Consider the following 23,581-nt stretch of genomic DNA (forward strand, 5'->3'; position numbering starts at 1 on the left):
AGCACACATTTGTGTCAGTTGATTTCCAGAGCTGGGAGCTTAGTAACAGAAGCTCACCCAGTGACTTCTGCAGCAAGACAAGATGTCTTGAAGAAGCATTCATACATCTCTCATCTGGGTCCCTAGGCCCTATCTGACTATCAGCAAGCTTCAGTGTGCTGAAGCTCCTGTCCCAGCTGGACAGTCTCAGATGAGTATGACTCATCTAACCTCACCCGACATCATCTAACCACATGCATACCACCACATGCAAGGGAACCTGGCCATCCAAATTCTAAAAACACAAAGAACAGTTCACATGGTATCCATAAGGCCTTTCCCAACCTAAGCTTATTAAGAATAGCTAAAATCATCCTTCTGGGGCTGATCAGCCACCTTCTCCCTTCCTTTCCCACTAACATGGGTAGATGGAAAATAGGCAAGGACAAATTCCTATTCGTTTCCATGCAAAAGTATAAGCAGAATCCAGCAGTGCACAGTCCATTCCTTACAATCAAAGCCATCCATTATAAAATTATACCCAAACAACCTGGCCATGTGTATCAAGTCTTTAAAATTTATCCAAAGGAAATAATGTCAAATCATGTCAACTACAGAAAGGATTCATGTAAAAGTGCTCACCACAGCGCTTCTAATAGTGGTGAATACCTGCAAACAACCTGAGGATTTCACGGTGTGTGGATGGTTAAATAACCATGGAAAATCCACACAATGATGCTTCATTTCCATTAAAGTAAGGAGCTCAATAAACATTTTCACTACCATTATTATTTAACAATGTTTTGGAGGTAACAGCCAATGCAATTAGCCCTCCTGGCCCCCAAAAAACAAAAGTATAAAACTGAAAAGGAAGAAGAAAGATTACCATTATTTGTAGATGATATAATTCTATACCTAAAAAAAAACAAAACAAAACAAAAAACAAAAAAAAAAACAAAAACAAAAAAAAACAAGAGAATCAACCAAAAACCTACCACAAACAAAAAGGATTCTGGCAAATCACATACAAGAATCTAGTATACAAAATATATAAAGAACTCTCATAATGCAACAACAAAAGCACAAATACCACAATTAAAACATGGGCAAAAGACTTGAACAGACATTTCTCCAAAGACATACAAATGGCCAACAAACACATGAAAAGATGTTCAACATCATTAGTCATTAAAGAAATGCAAATCAAAACCATGAGATTATACTTCATACCTAGTAGGATACCCATAATTTTAAAAAGATGGAAGGAAAAAATACCAAGTGTTGGTAAGAGTGTGAAGAAAGTGGAACCCTGAATACAGTGCTGGTGGCAATGTCAGATGGCACAGCTACTATGGAAAACAATGCAGCAGTTCCTCAAGAAGTTAATAAACACATGACCTAGCAATTCTACTCCTGGGTACGTATCCAGAAGACTGAAGAAAGGGACCTTAATACTACACCCAAATATTCATAACTGCACTATTCACAAGAGCCTAAAGTGGAAATGACCCAAATGCTTATCAAGAGATGAAAGGATGATGGAATGGACTCTATCCACACTATGGAATAGGATTCACTCTTAGAACAGAATGAAATACGGACACCTGCTTCAACATGGACGACCCTTGAAAACATGATGCTAAGTGACATAAGCTAGTCACAAAAGCTCACATACCATATGATCCCATTTATGGAAAATATCCAGAACTGGCAAATCCACACAGACATAAAGCAGACTGGTGGCAGCTCAGGGAGAAAAGGAATGGGGAGTGACTGCTTTATTGGCACGTGGTTTCCTACTGGGTAAGGAAAATGTTCTGGAACTGGATGGAGGAAGGAGCTGCACAGCTTTGTGGGTGTACGCAGTGACACTACATCGTACATTTTAAAATATGTGGGTGGCACCTGGGTGGCTCAGTCGGTTAAAGGTCTGACTTTTGATCTCAGGTCTTGATCTCAGGCTCCTGAGTTCAAGCCCTGCAGTGGGCTCTATGCTGAGCATGGAGCCTACTTAAATATATATATTTGATTAATTTATTTATATTTAATTTAATTTATATATATATAGTTAATTTTATGTTACATGAATTTTACCTGAATTTATTTTTTTTAAAGATTTTATTTACTTATTCATGAGACACAGACAGAGAGAGGCAGAGACACAGGCAGAGGGAAAAACAGGCTCTATGCAGGGAGCCTGATGTGTGACTCAATTCCAGGACTCCAGGATCACGCTCTGGGCCAAAGGCAGGTGCTAAACCACTGAGCCACCCAGGCATCCCAATTTTACCTGAATTAAAAAAAAAAAAAAAAAAGAATTCTGCAGGATAGCTGGGTGTGCACAAAATTAACATTTTATTAACAACTCTCATATACACAAATGATAAGCAGCTAGGAAATAAAAAGGAAAGATTCTTTCCTTACAATAGAAACAAAAACACAAAACACCTAAGAACAAACTCTGCAAAAAATGGGCAAGATCTATAGGAAGCAAATGCTCCTCAGATCACCAAAAAAGTCAATTAAACAAAACAAAACTAAAAAGGTTTATCAGTCTCTTGGCTAGGAAGATTCAACATCATAAAGATGTCACTTTTTCCTTAAGTTAATCTATCCATTTAATGAGATCCCAATAAAAACAAAATCAAGAGGACTTCCTTTTAACTTGACAACCTTATTCTAATATCTATACATAACACACAAGAAAAGGAAGAATATGCAGGAAATTATAAAGAAAAGTAATGATAAGTGAAAAATTCTACCAGATTTTTTTTCAAGATTTCATTTCTTTGAGACACACACACACACACACACACACACAGGGAGAAGCAAACTCCCGGCCAAACAGGGAGCCCGATGCGGGGAGCCTGACGTGGGACTCGATCCCAGGATCCAGACCACCACCTGAGCTGAAGGCAGATGCTTAATTAACTGAGCTACCAGGTGTAAATCTCTATCAGATTTTAAAATATGCTCTTAATCAAAACAAACACATTAACACATGAACAGAGAGAAACCAGTGAAATAGAACCAACATCTAGAAATAGACCCAACTACATATGGGAATTTTATATGCAAAAAAAGTGGTATTTGAAATCAGTGGAGAAGATATGTAATAATTAAATGGTTTGGATACAACTAGGTAAGTAACCACAAGGAAAAATATAAAGTTGGATCCATACACTCACATACTTATGGGAATATAAATTCCAAAGAGGTACAAGATACATAATTTTCTTTGAAAAAAAACAAAACCACAAAAGTGGTTTTTTCTTTGAAAAAAACAAAACCACATAAACTATAGGAGAATTCTTTTTAACCTCAGAGTATGAAAGACCTTCCTAATTATGACCCAAAACTCAGAAGACCTATGTAAAAAAATAAATAAATAAAATAAAATAAATAAAATTTTAAAACCTGATATTTAACCTCATAAAAACCTAAAACACCACAGCAAAGATTGTTGGAGAAGGAATAAAAAGACAAATGGACAGACTGCAAAAAAATATTGGCAGATCCTACCACAGACAGGGCTTAATATGTAAAGGCTCCTGAAAAATAATTTAAAAAAAAAACAAACAAAGGCAGCCCCAGTGGCTTAGCAGTTTAGCGCCACCTTCAGCCCAGGGCGTGGCACTGGAGACTTGGGATCGAGTCCCACGTTGTGCTCCTTGCATGGAGCCTGCTTCTCCCTCTGCCTGTGTGTGTCTCTGTCTCTCTATCTCTATCTCTCTGTCATAAATGAATGAATGAATGAATGAATGAATGAATGAATGAATGAATGAATAAAAGAAATCTTTAAAAAAAAAAGGGTAAAGAAAATGAACACAGCTCACAAAGAAAGGAAATACAAATAGGTTGTAAACCCAGGAAAAGATGCATACACTCACTAATAAGAGAACCACAAATTAAAACCATTAAGGAAACAATCTTTCCTACAGCACTGACAAAGGTTGGAAAATGTGGCACCACGCTGCACCAGCAAAGATGCAGGAAGAGATGTGTGACAAGAGTGGGAGTGCAAACCGGTAAAGCCTCCACAGACAGCAGTTTGGCAATACCTGTCACAATTATAGATGCGCATGTCCTTTAATGCAGGAAGGACTTTCTAGGAATCCATCCCACAGGCCCACTCACACAAGTGTGAGAACATGTGTATATATAAGGGCACCACATGTTGTTTCTAAAAGCAAAAGCATGAAAACGGCCTCAAAGTTCATCAGGGAGACTGGTCAAACACATTATAACACTACGTAGCCTTACAGACCGCCATGAGCAAAACTCCAGGCTAGGAGCAATGTGAAAGGCACAGTACACAAGAGTGCATGCAGGATGCTACAACCGGGGGCAGGCAGTGTGTAAAGACAGCAAAAGTGAAATACACATGCAGACACGCACACATCGGCTTGAGATGGGAAGTATCCCCAGGAGATTTTATGGCATGCTGATAATACTGGTTGCATTCAGGCAGGGGAACAAGGTTGGAAGAGCAATTTCATTTTATTTTTGAAATTATAAAGAAAGTTTATAATAAAGTTAGAAAAGGCTCATGAAATCATGTTAGCTGAACACAGCAGGAAACACAGCTACATAAGAATCAAAACGATAACAAAAACTGTGTCCCTGTGGTTGACTCTGTATAATTTTTATTTTCTCCCCTTTTTCTGTGCTTTCTGAACTTCAGATATGAAGCATGGATTAATTTTAAAACACAGAAGTAATTTCAGAATTTTATATAAATTCTATTCATGCAATCAGTCATCAGCTATTCGGAAGAGCAAAAGAATGACAATTTTATCTATCATTGAGGTTAAAAAAGTATTTTCAAAATCAAGCCTACAGATTCTTAAAGACAACTTTCCCTAAAAATATCACTGGTTTGGGGGCACCTGGGCAGCTCAGTCGTAGTGTCCAACTCTTGCTTTTGGCGCACGCTATGATCTCAGGGTCATGGGATCAAGCCCTGCATAGGGCTCCACACTCAGCGGGGTATTGGTTTTAGATTCTTTCCCTCCTGCTCCCTCTGCCCTTTCCCCCACTCACACATGAGCTCATGTTCTCTAATAAATAAAATCTTTGAAAAAAAAATCACTAGTTTTTAGCTCCAGGGCATACAGCTCTTGACCTGGTTCCTCCAGGGCTCAGAAGGGAAGAAAATAGGGGCCTCACTCACATCAGTCTGGAGGTGTGCGGGGGCTTCCGAGTTGTCATTGAGCCTCCGAACGCTGTCATAGTGCTCTCCGCACCGATATGCAATATGTAACTCCCGCACACTGCTTTTCTCCGTGCCACGAATCTGCAGGCAAAAGAAGGGAAGACAGATGCCAGCGAGGATCTGGACAGTGTCAACGGAGGGAGGGAAATGCCCCCTGAGTTGTCCGGGAAGCCCAGTCAGCAGGCTCTATGAAGACACGAATTCAGGATAGGCCTGATTGTGCCAGAAGGCTGGGCCAGAAGAACAGGTATTGGACAAGCATCTGCTACGAGATTTGGTGCTACACACCTGGACTCTGGGCCCTGTTTTTAGCCTCTGATTTAATTTGTGGGGGAAAAAATAAAGACTTTCTCTTAAAAAAAAAAAAATGCTTAGGCAACTTCTGAATTCTTTCTCCCACCCATGTTATGTATGCTTCAATATGCTTAACATGTAACTATACAGAAATTCATCCACATGAAAACACATAGTCAAAAGCTGGGGCAGACAGACAAGGAAGTTAAAGAAGCTTATGTTTCAGAGGCATCTGCACCCCTCAGCCCCTCTACACCCAGACCCTTTCTAGGATGGAAGGCCCAGGGGCCAGAGGCAGATTTGTTCAGCTTGAATCTCAAACAACTTGCGGCCCTCTTTGAGAAAAAGAATACAAAATTACAAACATTAAATTGCTGGAACCCCTCCCAAGACCTTGAAAGGCGACTATAAAAATGGGGGACCTGACACTCATGTTTTACTGGCTTCACAGTAAACCCACTCATCATTAAAACAAAAATGGCATTTTCCACCAACTACATACTAAGAAACATTAACAAGAACAAACTCAAAAATCTCCCACTTATAAGAATTTCAAAACAATATTAGACAGTACTACCACAGTACACAACCCTGAAGGCACTGCTCCCAAGGTAGTCTATGTGAATGGTACCCACGGAGCACAGCCCGACAAGAATGGTGTCCCCTGGAGTCCTGCCGTACAGAAGCCCTAATGGGCCAGCCTGGATTTGCCCCTAAGAAACCACCACCTACACAGAAACTCTGAAGCAATTCCCAATCTCTGCCTTTAAAAGCCCAGTAACTGTTTCTTTGTTACAACTTCAAAACATCAGCACCTCCTTCTTGTTTCTACTCAAAGTCCTAGGAAGATACTGCCCTTATAATTCAAACAGTATCTGCTCTAAAAACACAGCAAAAGCCATGGAACAGGCAGGAACCAAGCAAGTCTAGCGGTCAGAACCACAGAAATTTCCTCCAGGTAGAATGCTTAGGTCTCAAAGTACAGAGAGTCTGGTTTTGACACATAATAGAGTACCATTTACCTCCCAGGAAGAGTACTAGAAAAGGAAAACTAGAATCAATTACAAAACTAGTTGATTAGAATCTTTGAATGACATTATCCCTAAAGCACGCACTTATTTAAATAATAGTACTATATACACATTACAAATAAGAAAAAAAAAAAAAAAGCCTGGAAAAATAGTCACCAAATTGTTAACTGTGATGTTACAGGGAAAGAGATTACAGGGAACTTTTACTTTCTACACTACAGGAGTCTACACTATTCACAGAAGCATATATTCCATGCGTAACCAGGAAACGATGCAGGTTTCAGTATCCCCATGTTGCTAGTGCAAGCCTACTCATTATTCATGCAAGAGCTCTTACCCAAAACAGGAGCAACCAATGTAGTTTCAATTCTTAAATTTTAGAAAATGCTTCAATGGGGAGTGGGAAGATGGAGGAGATCCAGTGCACAGTTCCATTGTACAGGAAATATATTTATTTTAAAAACATATACTTTCAATGTTTTGCAATGCATGAAAAATCACTACAGAAATATATTTGGGAAAAAAATTTTAACTATGAAGAAATTATCTTCCACAACTACCTAGATAACCAAAAAACCTTAAACAGTTATGGGGGCCCTTAGATGGCTCAGACAGTTAAGCATCTGACTCTTGATTTCAGCTCAGGTTGTGATCTCAGGGTTGTGGGATCGAACCCTGCATTCAGTGCAGTCTGTTTGTCCCTCTCCCTCTGCTCCTTCCCCATATTCTTTCTCTTTCTCTCAAATAATTAAATAAAATCTGTAAAAAAAAAAAAATAGTTATCAGTGGAGGGAAAGGCAGGCTGTGGTTACTAAGTTGGCACAGAATATTTCTCTTCAAGAATAGGGTCATTATGCTATATATTCAAATGATCGCGATGACTTCTGCTAAACAACAAAACATTAATGACAAAAAAATGGGACAATGACAAATTGGCTCTAAGAACATCCTTAGAAAGAGAGTATCTCACAAAATATTACAGTGTTCTCTAGTGTCAGTACATCTGACAACACTGCCCCAAAAAACAATACACATACAATCACTGTCTCCCTATATCTTGCACCAACCCACGGAGTATCTAATTTATTCTGTTGTAATATAATTTTGTTAAAGGATATTATGATAGGTGCAAAAGACTGTATACTTCCATTTATATGAACATTCTGAAAAGGCAAAACTGTTAAGAGATAAATCATACATTATATTAGTGGTTACAAGAAACTAGGGATGGGGAGAGGGAACTGTGACACAAAGGGGCATGAGGTGACTTTTTGTAGTAGTGGAAATATTCTGTGTGTTGACAGCGGTGGTAGTTATGTGACGGACAAAAACATAGAAGTTTATAAGGGTGAATTTTACTATATGCAAATTGTCTCTATAAGCTTTACTTTTAATGAGCAAAGGCTAGAAATAAACAATTTACAAAGGAATATTATATGCAGGTGGTATATTTAAAAATGAGGGGAAAAGGGGCACCTGGATGGCTCAGTGGTTGAGCATCTGCCTTTGGCTCAGGTCGTGATTCCAGGATCCTGAGATCGAGTCTCACATCAGGCTCTCTGCATAGTGCCTGCTCCTCCCTCTGTGTATGTCTCTGCCTCTGTATCTATGTCTCTCATGAATAAATCAATAAAATCTTTTTAAAAACAATGAAAAGTCATCATTGCCTTTATGATAACAGAGATACATAAGTATCTACACATATACATGGATGTGTCTACATGTGTGTAGATGTGCTTCAAGTATGTAAGAAACCACTTACATGTGATTTACAAGTGATACATCCCTTCCCGGTTGTGTATGAATGTTTCTAGCTAACAGTATATGTGAATGCCAGGAATAGACACTAAAATGTTAACAGTAATAATCTGTGGGTAATGAGACTCTGGGTGATTTTTATTTGCTTTTATGGGCTTTTCTGAATTTTCAAATTTTTCTATGATCAACGTGTTTTAGCTAATTTAAAAGAAAACTTAGAAATGGAAGAGTGATGGGAGGAAGGGATGGAGGGCTGATAGAAATCCTACGCACAGTCTTTAGGAGCTGAGCCACAACATGAGAAGCAGTGCTCTGAATGCAAGGATGGAGAGTAGGGGCTGGTAGCCTGCAGAACACGTTCCCCCTGACCTGTGGCCCTCCACACTCCAGAATGCCTGGTTTGATGGACTTTCAGGGGAGATAAGGTTAATTTAGGATACCAAAGGTAAAGAAAGGCGAAAACAGTTGGATGGACCTGTATTTCACGACAGGGGTTAAAGAACCATCCTGAACGTATGTTGTAAAATCTAACTTGCCATAGAGAAAGCACTAAAGCCATTCTGTATGGCTAGACAGAGCACAGAAAAAGAGCCTGACATCCAAGGCTGTGAAATAAATTTTGTTATTCAGAACACGCTTTTTAGCAATGTTTACTAAAGTGCATTTGGTTCTTGTCTCCCTCCACCTAAAATAACAAAACATACACATGGGATAGACGTACCTGCAACCAGAATTCGTAGGCATTAATTCTCTAGATTTCCACTGTACTTTTTCACAAAATTACCTAAAGTATTTCCATATTAGGCTCTCTGCCCTCAAATTACCCAGTTAACTGACTTGGGGTGTGTATGTGAATTTTTATATTTTTTTTAATTTTTAATTTAATTTTTAAATTTTTTTAAGATTTTATTTATTCATAAGACACAGAGAGAGAGAGAGAAGCAGAGACACAGGCAGAGGGAAAGCAGGTTCCCTGTGGGAGCCCGATACAGGACTCGATCCCAGGACTCTGGGATCACGCCCTGAGCCAAAGGCAGATGCACAACCACTGAGCCACCCAGGAGTCCCTACAGTTTTTATTTAAAGTCAAGTTAGTTAACATAGAGTGTAACATTAGCTTCAAGTGTACAATTTAATGATTCAACACTTCCGTAAGATACCTGGTAGTCACCCCAAGTGCCCTCCTATATCCGCATCACCTTGCTGAATAATACTGCTAACCTTTTAAGGTCTCTGACTTCTACTTCAGACTCCATATTACATAGCACAGGGTTTAATTCCAAGCCCCCAGCAGCTTCCTGGCTGTGGTTAGGCCTGCAGTCCAAGTGACCCTATACAGTTCAATATCACCATCTTAGGACACTCCCAATGCTTATTTGTAAATAAGAGCTTAAGATAAGTCCCTCAGTAGGTGACCTACCTGCCACAAAGGGGCATTAAGTTGATGAATCACCACATTCAACTGATGATTTCTTGCAAAGGCTACGATTGCATCATTGCCAGCAAAGGTGCCAGGCTTTGCCAAACTGGCCACTGCACAGAAATAGGAGAGAGAGAAATGAACTCTTTATAATGGAAAAACCCAAATGTAAACATGCTTTGGTATCTGCTTAGTTCTAAATGGTAAGAAATGGAAGGATACATCTGAGAAGTCCATTAGCTTAGTCAGAACTAGGAATTCAGCTGGTTGAACAGTACATCAACTGCCACTCAGAGTACCAATCATTCATAAAGAAAGGAGTCATTTCTTCCTTCATTAAATAGTTACTGACTGCTTCCTATATTCTTAATTCTGTAAGAGACATGGAAACGGGACAACAACCAGAGTAACTTTCAGTTTGCTTGATGAGTGTTATCATGTATTAAGCATGGCCCTATTCACTTCTAGATGATTACTTTTAATCCTCAAAACTCTGAAAGAGATATCATCATGCATACCACCTAATAGATAAGGAAAGCAAGGAACAGAGTAGTTTATAATAGTACCCAAGGTCACAGAGCCAGTACACAGCAGAGCTGAGATTGCATCCCAGGCAGCCTGACTCTAAGACCTGGCTCTTGGCCACTCCAGTACGCAGCCAGTCACAGTTTGAGTCCAAGGAGTCTACAACCAATAGGGGACAAACAGCAAGAAAATAAGCACCAGTGATGCATAAGTGCTGCAGGAAAGGGATATACAGTAAAGACCTTAACCTTGCCCAGAGAGGTCAAGCCTTTGTCCCTGGCTCCTGAGTAAGAACTCCTAAACCCTTGAAATTTCCCAAGTGAAAGGATGATGGGCCCCTTGGCCACATTTGACAGTTTATGCAAAGGAGGTGACTCAGAAGGGGCCTCTCTGGCCATGTGATGTTAGGAAAACCTGGGGGATTAGGAGCTAGATACTGAGTATAACCACTTAGGCAATCAATAATATTAACAACTAATCCATAATGAAACCCCAATAATCCAAACAAGAAGTTTGTGTATGACAATATTCTGTGACTGTGTAACCTGCCCAGACCTACCCCTTGTTAATTTTGATCTGTGTCCTTTCCTTGTAACAAACTATAACTGTGAGTCTAATAGCCATCAGTGAGTTCCAAGTCCTACTAACAAATTATTGAACCTGAGAGTGGTTTTGGGAAACCCCAAATTTGCAGCTGGTATCAGAAGAGACGGAAGTTTTGTGGAAGACTGCTCTCAGACCCTGTCACTTGGCTAACTTCAGATCAGGACCACAACCCAGTCTGGTAGTGGGAGAGGGAGGTACGGTGAATCAGACGAGCTTCTCAGCTGAGACAATTGCACTGACACCCAAAGGGCAAGTAGGAGACATACAGAAGAGTAAGAGATGACATTCAAAGCAGAGAATGAGCTTGCGTGCTGTACAGTACATGGGAACTTGGGACTGCTGAGAGCTGCAGGGGAGTGGGCAGGGAAAGGGGGGAACAGAACAGAGCGGGAAGCAGCAAGAGACAAGGGTGGGGAAATAAGAAGAGCTGAAGAGTTTGGACTTTATCCTCAGGTCAGTAGGGAGCTGCCAACAGATTTTACATAGGGGAGGGATGTCTTAGATGTACATTTAGATCACCACTCTGGCTGCAACTTGGAAAACAAACTCTAGGGGGTCAAGAAGCAATGGAATCAGTCCAAAACGTATCGAAGAAATCTAGGCAAACGGCCACCGAAGCTGGATATTACAAGGGAGCAATGAAAGAAAAAACACTGAGGTAGAAGTGACAAGACTTAATGAACAATGGGGCAGGAGCAGGGACTTCAAAGAGCTGAACGGGCCAGGGTCTAAAAGAAAGGACTAATTCTAAACAATACAGCCATATGCCAGGGCAACCAGGCCCTAAAGAGCTAAATGAGCCATTCATTTGTTCACTTTACAAATATCTTCTGAGTGCCTATCACGTGTCAGGCATTAAACATACATTAACTAGAAGAGTAATAATAGTAAGTCTAGGCTTCCACTGACCTGCAAATGGAACATGCAGACTTCACGGTTTCCTTTCATTCTCATTCTGCGATGGCAGTCAGAGCCACCTCTCAGGCTTTTGATGCTCAAATTCTTACAGAGAACCAACCAACCATCAGGCAAACACAGTGGCATTTCAAAAAAACACCTTCCCGCCATACATCTATAGTGACTCTCACACTAGCAACTGCCAGCTTGGGTCCCTTGTCCTGCCACACCCCCAAATCTGCCATGCAACCTCCACCGCAGAGATTCACAGCGGAATTTCCAGTCACAAACTGAAAACTCTCAATATCCATAATGGTATTTTAATTGGACCAATGACACAATTCATTTTATATAGCACTAAACTGCAAAACTTGGCCTATAGACCCACACTTGTAAATAGCTGACCATCTGGTAACCTGGTACCTGCTCAAAAAGTGAGCCAGAGGAACCACTGAGAACAGAACTCAGTGACTGGGTGGGTGGGGTGCTGCTGTGTCCCTTTGCCTCTGGCACCTAATGAATAAGTCCTTTCCTACTGAGGAATAAGGAAGGCTTTGGGGTCATAGACAGTTTCCTTCCCAAAGGTCTTCCTCCTGTGGTCCTCCATCTTGATAGAGGGTACAAGGATACAGCTACCTAGCCATTCTTAGGAAAGTTCCTAGCCAGAACTTTCAGATTCACCTTTGTCTCCTCTTCCCCCTCCCCTCCTCCCCATCTCCAATGAGGCCTATCAATTACACTGTCAACTGTGTCTTGGTTTGCACCCTACTCATCACCCCCGGGAGCTGATGGAGACCCTCTTATTCTTTCATCTGGCCAATGTGGAGAGCCTTCTAACTCATCCTCCTTCTCAGTCTCTCTCTGCCCATTCTTTAAAAAAAAAAAAGATTTTATTTATTTATTCATGAGAGACACAGAGAGAGAGAGAGAAAGAGAGAGAAGGCAGAGACACAGGCAGAGAGAGAAGCAGGCTCCATGCAGGGAGCCCGACATGGGACTCGATCCTGCGTCTCCAGGATCATGCCCTGGGCTGAAGGCAGCGCTAAACCACTGAACCACCCAGGCTGCCCTCTCTGCCCAATCTTGACAGGATTTCCAGAGTTAGTTCTCTAAAGCACACATCAATTCTGCCACTTTTTAATAAGGATATTATGTGAGCCCTATGATGAAAATGTTAGCTATAGAACACAAATATATCAACACCTCATTTACTAGATCCTTAAAGTTTTTTTTTCAAGGTTTTAATTATTTGAGAGAGAGAGAGAGAGAGTGCACACGCATGAGCAGGAGGAGAGACCGAAGGAGAAGATACTCTGCTGAGTAGAGAGCCCGAAGCAGGGCTCGATCCCAGGACCCTAAGATTATGACCTGTGCCAAAGGCAGATGCTAAACCAATTGAGCCACCCAGACGCCCCGATCCTTAAAGTTTAAAAGCTCAAATGTACTAGGGCACCTAGATGGCTCAGTCAGTTAAGTGTCCAACTCTTGATTTCAACTCAGGGTCATGATCTTGAGGTCCTGGGAATAAGCCCCGCGCCAAGCTCTGCATTCAGCAGGGAATCTGCTTGTTCCTCTCTCTCTGCTCATCCATCTTTGTGCTCTTTTTTTCTCTCTCCCTAAAATAAATAAATAAAGATATTTTAAATAGATTTGAGCTAATTTAAATCACTAATTGACTTGCCTCAAAGAAAAGTGGTTGTGTTTGGGTTTCTGGTGAGAAATTAAAATGACTATTGCTTTTTCTGATTATAAAAGCAATAAGTGGTCATTTTAAAAATCAGAAAGCTATGCAGAAGATCATTTAAAACCGTCATATTCTGCCATCCCCAGATGGCTGATATTTATTAGGAATTTAATTGTATTATCTAATTTAATCTGTACCAAAAACCCTATAAATTAGGTGTTATTATTATCTCCAAGTTAGGTGCTATTATCATCCCCAATTTCATACCAAAGTGAGTGGTTTCTGAAAAATAAGCGGAGCCAAGAATTAACAACCATAAAATGTTAGTACCTATCCACTTTCCCCTTGTGTGTTTCTGTGTACGTACACCTTTCAAAATGAAGATCAGTCTATGTAACATTTTATAGGCTGCTTTTACCCCTCACTGAATAAAGAAGTCCATAAACAGCTTTTCAGGTTAATTAACATCATCATTTTTATTAAGGGTACAGACACCTGAAACTATTGATTCCCAATTGCCTAGCATGCTGCCTATTACAGAGCAGACAAATAAATAGTTGTTGAATAAATGAATGCCATAATTTATGCAATCAAACCCCTGGCTGGGAGGGTGGGGAATGCTGATGGATTTAATTACCCAATGCATTACTCCTGGAGGATCCAGTGTCCCACGGTGAACCTACCATGTTTCTCAAAAGGAATGTCATCTTCTACAAAGGGTTCAAAATCTTCCCGCTGCTTTATCATGTAATCCACTGTCTCTTGTCGGTGCTTGAGATGATTTCGTGAGTGTCCCTCCAACTGATCACCAAGTGCTCTGAATAGGCAATTGCTATCAAAACAAAAATGTTGGTCAAGACCTTTTAGAAATGAACTTAGTTCATCTGAAGCAATGATGCTTCGTGTAAGGCCACCCATGGAAATCCTTCATGTGGAGATAAAGCCTCAACTCTGACAGTCGAGGATTCTTCCCAAACACTGTGGGGAGAGCACTAGGGAAGACATTTAACCACATCACCTTCCTGAGAGGCAACAAACTAGGACCTTATTCCCCACTTACCAGCTGGATGGCTAAAGAAAGACATTAAATTCCCAGGCCTCAGCTGCTTCAATACACGGAGGTGGTAATACACTAACTGCCTGAAGGGTCCAGACATTACAGGCCGTTCCACACGTGAGGACTGTGATTCCCAGAGCCCCTTCCAAAGTAATAAATCCTATCAACTGCTTCTTCTCTGAAACAAGCTCCATTAGGGCTGCCCAGCTAACTAATCATTCATCTGACAAAGAGTACCCGAAAGACAGCAACTTGCTAAGCTCCTAATAGAAGCAAGTGAACCTACATCCTGTTTGAGTCCTCCACACATACTGGAGAAGACTATGAGAAGGAAAGTCCATAGACAACACATAGTTGTACTATGCAATGACACTCTCTCTCCTTGGCTCCTCTCCTCCCACCCAGGGAGCCACAACGCCGTTGTTTTTCCTGCCAAATGAGAATTTTAAATACCATTTTTGTTTCTCAAATTAAAATGCTGGTAATAAACTTCAAGAGCTATCTTTCCTTGGAAACTCCTCAAAGGCTGCTAAAATTCCAAACTGTATCACAAACAGAGCCCAGATACACAGAAACTGAACAAGACAAACACAATCTATATCTTTAAAACTAAGGAAAAAAGCCATTCTGAAGCCTAATAGCTGCCCAATTTCATACCAAACTGTTCACTTTTCCAAATGAAGAGTAAACTCATTGCAAAACATAAATTCACCACTTTCAGAACTTCAGACCTAACTGTGTAGGAGAAAAAAGTTTTGTTTTTTTTTTTTCCAACTCAGAAAAGTGAGTTTTCAACAGAAGATTATGGAGAAACAGGAATCTCTTCAAACCTATAAGGATGTATACCTTTTGGGTTTTTTTGTTTTGTTTGCTTTTGCAAAGGAGGAGGAGAGAATTTAAAGAATGCAGATTCTATAAACTAGAAACAAACTATGCATCAATTTGGGGTAAAATTCTAGAACTGACTGGAATATAGCATTTCTATATACAACATTGAGGTGTCTTTTGCTAAAATGTAACAATAGCTGCCTTTTCTCACCCACAGTGAAAAAAGCAAACTAATGGATAAGATGTTCTCAATTTTAAGCTTTTTTCTTAAACTTCTCTAAATCCTTAGTACTTGCCACAACTAATCAGTCTATTCTTTTTTTTTTAATCAGTCTATTCTTGAATCTAGTTTAAGAGGTGTGATTATTTATTTATTTATTTATTTATTTTAAGAGGTATGATTTAGAGGCACCTGGGTGGCTCAGTCGGTTGAGCATCGACGGTGGCAGAGGTCATGATCTCAGGGTTATGGGATCAAGCCCACGTTGGGCTCTGTGCTCAGCACAGAGTCTGCTTGTCCCTCTCCCCCACTCTCCCCACTTGTGGGCACCAGTGCTCTTGCTTTCCCTCTCATAAATTAAATAAATAAATAAATAAATAAATAAAATCTGTTTTTTAAAGGTGTGATTTAGCACAAAATTATGTATTCAGTTATCCTTACATTAAATTCATAGTATTCTACAGAAAGTAACATGCTTTCTTAGAACGTTCAGTAACATGGGCAAATGTCCTCCATATAAGCCAAAACAGGAATAAAATTAAGTATGTTGCATGAGCTTGACCGTGTACATCTGCACATCACATACATAGACACAGAAATACACACAAATGTATGCGAAGCAAAACACTACAACCATCCCTTACACAGCTCTTACAATGTGCCAGGGACTGTTCTAAACATTTTATACATATTAAATATGTTCAGTCCTCACAACTCTATGGGACAGGTACAATTATTATCCCCCTTGGTTAACTTAACCCACAGTCACAAAACCAACAGATGGTGGGCCCAGGATTCAGACCCAGGCACCAAAAGGTTAGCTGTAGTTATCCCTAGACAGTGGAATTAGGAGTAACTCTTAAGTGTATTTTAATATATTTTTCTATATTTACCAAACTTTCTGGAGCTTACTAAAAATTAGTCAAAATGAAAAATCAAGATAGACAAATTGCTTTCTTTTCTGACAGAGTTACAAGACAGTGACACAGGAAAAGTGAACACACACTACATCCTTAGTGCAGTGGGCACCCTTAGGGAGCCCAGCAGAAGCACTCATAACACCCACAAGAACATATGACCAGTGCCCAAAAGCCCTCAAGGAGAACCCAACTGTTTCCTGAGCCCACACCTTCACCCATTAAACTACAGGAGGGCTTCTTGACACCCATACTACTGACATTTGGGGATGATTCTTTGTTGTGGGGGCTGCCCTGTACACTGCAGGATGTTCAGGAGCATCCTTGGCCTCTACCCACTAGATGCAAATGGCACCCCCACCACCTCCTTCCCTGTCAGTTGGGACAACCAATACTGTCTCCAGACATGGCCAAATGTCCCCTGGGGGCGACAAAATCATCTCCACTTGGGAACCACTGCACTACCAAGTTATATGTAAGGTCTTGCATTTGAGTTCACAAAAATAAGCAACTACATAAATAGCGTGGAAGAGTTCTGGGTGCTCAATAATAGTTTAGTAGGAGACAGTAACAGCCACCGAAAGGACTAATGGCCACCAAGGCTGCAATAATGTAGTAAATGTGCAGAAAGGGCAGGGTGGGGGGAGGGACAAGTTTTGTCCTCTTTGAGGTCAGACCACAGCTAGAGCACTAGATGTAATTCTGGTTACCACATTTTAAGAGAGATGTGTTCAGATGAGAAGTGGCTTTAAACTACATAATATGAAGAGCATGAGCAACTAGTGTTTAACCTAAAGCAGGCTCAGTGGGACATGAGAGCTACGTCCAACTATGTGTCACGGTGAAAGGGATGCTGTATTTGTACGATAAAACTAAAACTAAATTAAAACATGGGAGCTCCAGAGACACAGATTCGAGCAAATGAAAGGAAATTTTAGCTCTATGGAATGAGATTATAAACTAAGGATCTTGTAAACTTCTATCTATTGGCAATCCCCAGTAATTGTCTACATATGTGTGTACACAACGGTAGCCAATAGCCACACGTGACTACTGAGCATGTGAAACGTGTTTAATCAAAACTGAGGCGTGAAGAAAAAAAAAACTGAGGTGTGTTTCAAGAATAAGATACTGGATTTTGAATAGTATTTTTAAAAATGTAAAATATCTCATTAAAAATGTTTATATTGATTGTATGTCAAATGATAGTATTTTAACATATAATGGTTCACATATATATTAAAATTAGTTTCACCTGTTTCTTCTTTTTTTTTTTTTTTTTAAGATTCTACATATTTGAGAGAGAGAGAGAAAGCAAGAGAGAGCACAAGCGGGGAGGAGAGGGAGTAGCAGGCTCCCTGCTGAGCAGGCACCTCAATGTGGGGCTCAATCCCAGGACCCTGGGATCACGACCTGAACTAAAGGTAGACATCTACCCAACTGAGCTACCCAGGCACCCCTCTTTTTCAATGTGGCTAATGGAAAAAAATTTAATTACATTAAATTACATACTGCCTCCTGTTTTATTTCTATTGGACCAGCAATGGTCTAGACCACTGATTCTCAATGTATGATCCCTGACTACTTGAAAACGTTGAAATGAAAATTCTCAGGCCTCACCCCAGGCCTACTGAGTCAGACATTCTGGGGTTAAAGCTAAGCAACCTAGTTCCTCCAAACTATTCTGTTGCATTCTAAAGTTTGAGAAACACTAGCCTAGAATCTAGACTCTAACTCGGTGGCTTGCCAGTATGGCTGCACATTAGAATCACCAGTGGACGTTTTAAAGATTATCAATAACCAAGTCCCACTGCCTGAGATTCTAGTATAGCTGATCTAGGAAAGGCCAGATACTATTTTTCCCAAAGTTCCCTAAATGATTCTACTGTGCCAGCAAGGTTGAATACCACTGAGCTAGACACAAGGCTGCTGTACACAGGATGCAGGTACTAAGGGATAATTACACAAGATGATGTGTGAATACCCTTCCAGCACTAAAATTCTATGATTCTAAAGTCAAAATATAAATAACTTGTTTAGCATAGAGATAAATGGTTAAAATTAGTGATTCTTTAATGTTTTTAGTAATGTAATTAGCATTGTAACTTAGGGCGACATTTAGTAAGATGCAACTGGATACAGTTCAGAGAGATGCTGATATTGTACTGCGCGATCCAATTAGAGATTCTTTTCACGCCAATCATGTTTTTAAGGACGACACCAAGGTTAGAATGTTTCTTTCTTGTTTTGAACCTGAATCTAATTTATTTATGGGTCCACCCTCCAGTAAACATGACAAACACGAAGGTGGCCCATGACACATGACAAAAGCCCGTAAGTAGCTCTGTGATTAATCTATGCTAAATTGACTCAACTCATGTAAAGGCTATATTAGAGGATACCAGCTAATTTATCCCCAAGCGCCCAGAGGTTCCAGGATGCTACAAGTACCATACCGCCTACAATCAATATGCCTCCATAGCGAGATGCTATGTCAGGCTACTCAGTACTGTAATCAGACCAGAATGGAAAGACAAGAAGAGTGGAGGCTGTCAACTTTTCGGCATTACCAAAACTTTATCATATTTCACCAAGAGTACGCAATAAATATTAATAAAGAATCTGTTGATACTTACTAAGTAAACAATCACATACACAGGAAACACCATCCACTGCACAGTAACAAAGCCTGTCATCATCATATCCAAAAGCGCCACAGTACTAGAGGGCTGGGCCACAGCCCATCTCATGGTACCCATGGGAAGAATGTGTGAACAGAAGGTGAACTTCATGGAACCCAAAGAGAAGGAATTATCATCATTTTATCTAACATTGTCTCAAGAATAAGAACCTCAGAAGGGAGAGAGATGAACATTCTGGCTTCTGGCCTCTGCACGGTCACTGCCACTGGTCTACCCTTGTACCGATACTCCTGTCGTCCTAAACAACTCGTGGCTCTCTCAAAAATAATGCACTCCTGTACCTCTACATATATTACTCCTCGGCCTGGAACGTTCTCTTGGCATATTCCCACTGGTCCTTTATGACCTAGTCTGTGTATGACTTCCTCTGAAAGGCATCTGGCACAGTAAGTTTCACTGAACGCTGGCTGAACGAGCGAGGCCTCCTTGATCGCGTCAGGGAGTACTGGCTACTTCCTTCTCAATAGGACTATAATTAGTCACTAATTGTTATATATACCAAACTATAATTATTTACATCATCCATTTTCAAAGTGTGGCCCAGTTTTGGGGAGGGAGAGGTAGCTCTGAGACCCTTTCAGAGTATTCTTGAGCTCAAAACGAAGATGTTGCCTATGTTTTGCACTTTTACTCTCTCACGAGTGTACAGTGGAAACTTTCAAAGCCCACCTGATACATAAGGGCTATCACTCTGACAGTTTATGGAATGTATGCTCCTGTATTCTCGTGTTTTTAATTTTTCTGTTTTAATTCCAAATACAGTAATTATTGGTAGCCATAACCCACATAAACAAAAGCTCTGGGCAGCCCCGGTGGCCCAGTGGTTTAGCGCCACCTTCGGCTCAGGGTGTGATCCTGGAGTCCCGGGATCGAGTCCCACATCGGGTTCCCTGCATGGAGCCTGCTTCTTCCTCTGCCTGTGTCTCTACCTCTCTCTGTGTGTGTGTGTTTCTCATGAATAAATAAATAAAATCTTAAAAAAAAAAAAAAAAGCTCTTTGGAGTTATCAGTAATTTTTAAGAGTATAAAGGGGCCCCCAGGCCAAAACGTCTGAGCCTGCTTATACATTTGTCTCTTCCTAGGCTGTGAACTCCTTAAGTACCTTAGTCATCAATGGATTCCCAGCTCTTGTTCAACCAATGTCTGCTGAATTAACTAAAGAAGTATGTTCTTTTGGGGGTGGGGCAGAGTAGAGGCAGTACACCCAAAATGAAAGCTCCTGCAAGATTTTACAGTCCCCTGCACTGCAATTCCTGCTCAGAAGCAACCTTCTGTTGAGTACTCCGGTTTCCTGGACACCCTGACATTGAGAATATCATGTCCAGTGTAACGGACACAAGCAATCCAATCATTTGCTAGGAGCAGCCCCGCTTCAACCCAAGTGTACAGCATTCAGCTGTAAAGTATTCTGGTTTATACAGCAGTGTCTTGTGCTTATTAAGTCTGACTAGGATAAGTAAGGCCCAGAAGAGTGAATAAACTATATTTGACAGAATCAAGGTACCAGGCTAAAACTAACACATGGCAAAGCGAATCTCTACTTGTAGTGACTCCACTAAGAAAACCTCCCTTTCAGCAGCCTTGCTGAGGGTCTAGTTGGCCTCCACAATATTTTTTTTTTTTACCACTTATTCATACAACAAAAATGCACTGAATGTCCTGTATGTACTAGCCGCTATGCTAGGTGGTAGTGAGTGAAATGCAACCGAGCTCTAAGTAAGGCCACGTGTCTAAGCACTGAAGACCTGCAGGAAAGGTGGGAAAGATAAATTAGGGCCTTAGTTCATAAATAGTCTCAATCCATAAGCTACAACCAAATGTGAAATCCAAAAAACATGTGCTTCCCCTTTCTTCCACACTTAGTAAGTAAAGCAATTAATTCTATCTGGCCTTTGACTTCATCTTATTCCTCCCTCTGCCCTTTCTGAGCCCTCAAATGGAGGGAAGAATGACGGCAGCCAGGCTGTTAACTAACACTCTCTCTTCCAGAGCAACAGGCTCTGGCAACAAGAACCTCCCCTCTGACCTACCCTAACCCCTGCAATGAGGCCCTCTCCTCTTTTTCCTTCTGTCATCCATGCTCCTGGATCCATAGCCTCTTCCCTTTCCCCGTTTTTTTCTCCCTCCTTCCCCACTTATTTATTTTTTTTTAATTTTTATTTATTTATGATAATCACACAGAGAGAGAGAGAGAGAGAGACAGAGACACAGGCAGAGGGAGAAGCAGGCTCCATACACCGGGAGCCCGACGTGGGATTCAATCCTGGGTCTCCAGGATCGCGCCCTGGGCCAAAGGCAGGCGCTAAACCACTGCGCCACCCAGGGATCCCCTACCCCACTTATTTAGCTTGTGTTTCCCCCCACTCCCCCACAAATAAATAAATGAATGAATGAATGAATAAAAACTGGCCCTAGATTCCAGAATGAATGAATGAATGAATGAAAAAATAAATAAAACTGGCCCTAGATTCCAGAATGAATGAATAAATAAATAAATAGAACTGGCCCTAGATTCCTGAATGAATGAATAAATAAATAGAACTGGCCCTAGATTCCAGAATGAATAAATAAATAAATAAAACTGGCCCTAGATTCCTGAATAAGTAAATAAATAAAACTGGCCCTAGATTTCTGAATAATAAATAAAACTGGCCCTAGATTCCTGAATGAATGAATGAATGAATGAATAAATAAATAGAACTGGCCCTAGATTCCAGAATGAATGAATAAATAAATAAATAAAACTGGCCCTAGATTCCTGAATAAGTAAATAAATAAAACTGGCCCTAAATTCCTGAATAATAAATAAAACTGGCCCTAGATTCCTGAATGAATGAATGAATGAATAAATAAATAAATAAATAAATAGAACTGGCCCTAGATTCCAGAATGAATGAATGAATGAATAAATAAATAAATAAATAAATAAATAAATAAATAAATAAATAAAACTGGCCCTAGATCACTGAATGAATGAATGAATGAATGAATGCAAACAAACTGGGCCTAGCTTGCAGTCTAAGCCCCGGCACAAGCTCGGGGAAGCCTCCCGGGGAAACTGAGGCCCCAGCAGGCGAGCGCTGCAGGAGTTCCCTTCAGCCCCGCGAAGACCGAGTTCCCCGAGGCGGCGGCTCGCTCTCCGCGGGGGCCGGGCGGCCCCGGGGCTGCCCCACTCGCGGCCCCGCCCCCTCCTCCGGGTCCGTCTCCGCCCAAACGTCACCTCTCGGGGACGCCCTCCCGGGCACGGCGCGAGGAGCCCCGGCTCCAGGGCTGCGTGTCACGCGGGGCCGCGAGCGTCCCGAGCGTCCCGAGCGCCCCGAGGGGATGGGGGCGGCCCCCGCGCCCCGCCCCCCGCGCCGGCCGGGGAGCGAGGGGGGAGCGAGGGGACAGCGCGCCCGGGCCCGCCTCACCCGTCCCCCGGCACCTCCCGCAGCTTCAGCCCCAGGGCCTGCAGCTGGTTGGCGAAGCTGACGCACTCCTCCTCGCAGCCGCCGCCGCCGGACTCCGGCCGGTTCCGCCGCTCCTTGGCCAGGGCCCGGCGTGCCGCCCGCTCGTCGCGCTTGCGCTCGGCCTCGGCCTTCCGGCTGCCGCTGCCCGGCCGGCCCTTCGCCGCCTGCTTTCGGGACATGGCCGCGGCGAGACGCGCCGCCCGCCGCCCGCCGCCCGCCGCCCGCCGCGCGCCGGACTCAGGGGCCGACGGAGCCAAGCAGCGCGGGCGACCGAGCCCGGCGACGGCGACGCGCCCACCGCGCCTGCGCGGGCGCCGGGCACCCGGGTCACGTGACGGGACCCCGCCCCCTCCTCCGCGCGGCTCCGGCGGCAGGCACCATAGAGAGCCCGCCTCGGAGGGCTAGAGGGGCCCCCGCCTCCGTTGGCTCCGCTCCGCCCCCAGCGGCGGGTGGTGCTCTGCGCGGGGAGCGGGTGGCTGCGGAGACCGGGAAGCCCGGGAAGGTCAAAGCAGAGAAACGGAGGAGGATGGAGAAGTGACGTGAGACGCAAGAGCAGCGACAGAAACGAGGGAAGAAAGGGGGCTAAAAACTTCGAACTCGCTTTAGGAGCCTGCAGTTGGGGTGGGCGCGCTCACATGGCCCAATCTTGTTTAATTATCCCCGGATTAGGGGGAAACTGGATCGGAGAGGTTAAGGAATTGCAAGAAGAGCTTTGCGCAGGCTCCAAAGCCCATCCGCTTTGTCGGTTCAATCAGCCCCTGTCTCGACCCATGTACCATCCTCATAACTCAAGGGAGAGGCTGTCCTCGTTCAAAACCTGTGGCAACTCTGGGAATCTGGATTCCACTCTAGGGTGACCCACCCAGGTTTGCAGTGAACTAAGGGTTCCCTGGGCGCAGGGCTTGCAGTCCTTGGTGAGCCAGGGTCGTTGGGTCACTCTGCTTCGCACCCGCCCGTTCTGGAACTTAACCCCAACTGTAACCCCCCTCTCTCCTGCAA

General features: G+C 42.3%; 1 protein-coding gene across 3 annotated transcripts in view; it reads right to left on the reverse strand.

The window, feature by feature from the left end:
- Positions 1 to 22,865, reverse strand: part of OTUD3 (OTU deubiquitinase 3) — a 31,481-nt gene extending 8,616 nt beyond the window's left edge. Inside the window, exons 1-4 of one of the 3 annotated variants that reach the window (XM_072750991.1) lie at positions 22,610 to 22,862; positions 14,093 to 14,241; positions 9,698 to 9,810; positions 5,153 to 5,275 (exon numbers count right to left, since the gene is read on the reverse strand). In XM_072750991.1, coding sequence (XP_072607092.1) covers positions 5,153 to 5,275; positions 9,698 to 9,810; positions 14,093 to 14,241; positions 22,610 to 22,761 — 537 coding nt within the window. In that variant the 5' untranslated portion in view covers positions 22,762 to 22,862. Of the gene's footprint in view, positions 1 to 5,152; positions 5,276 to 9,697; positions 9,811 to 14,092; positions 14,242 to 22,543 lie in introns of all 3 variants that reach the window. The other 2 variants (XM_026011889.2, XM_072750993.1) reach the window with 2 other exon arrangements.
- Positions 22,866 to 23,581: the final 716 nt, after the last annotated feature.

The sequence above is a fragment of the Vulpes vulpes genome, chromosome 2 (assembly GCF_048418805.1).
Source record: "Vulpes vulpes isolate BD-2025 chromosome 2, VulVul3, whole genome shotgun sequence".
In the NCBI taxonomy this organism is placed as follows: Eukaryota; Metazoa; Chordata; class Mammalia; order Carnivora; family Canidae; genus Vulpes; species Vulpes vulpes.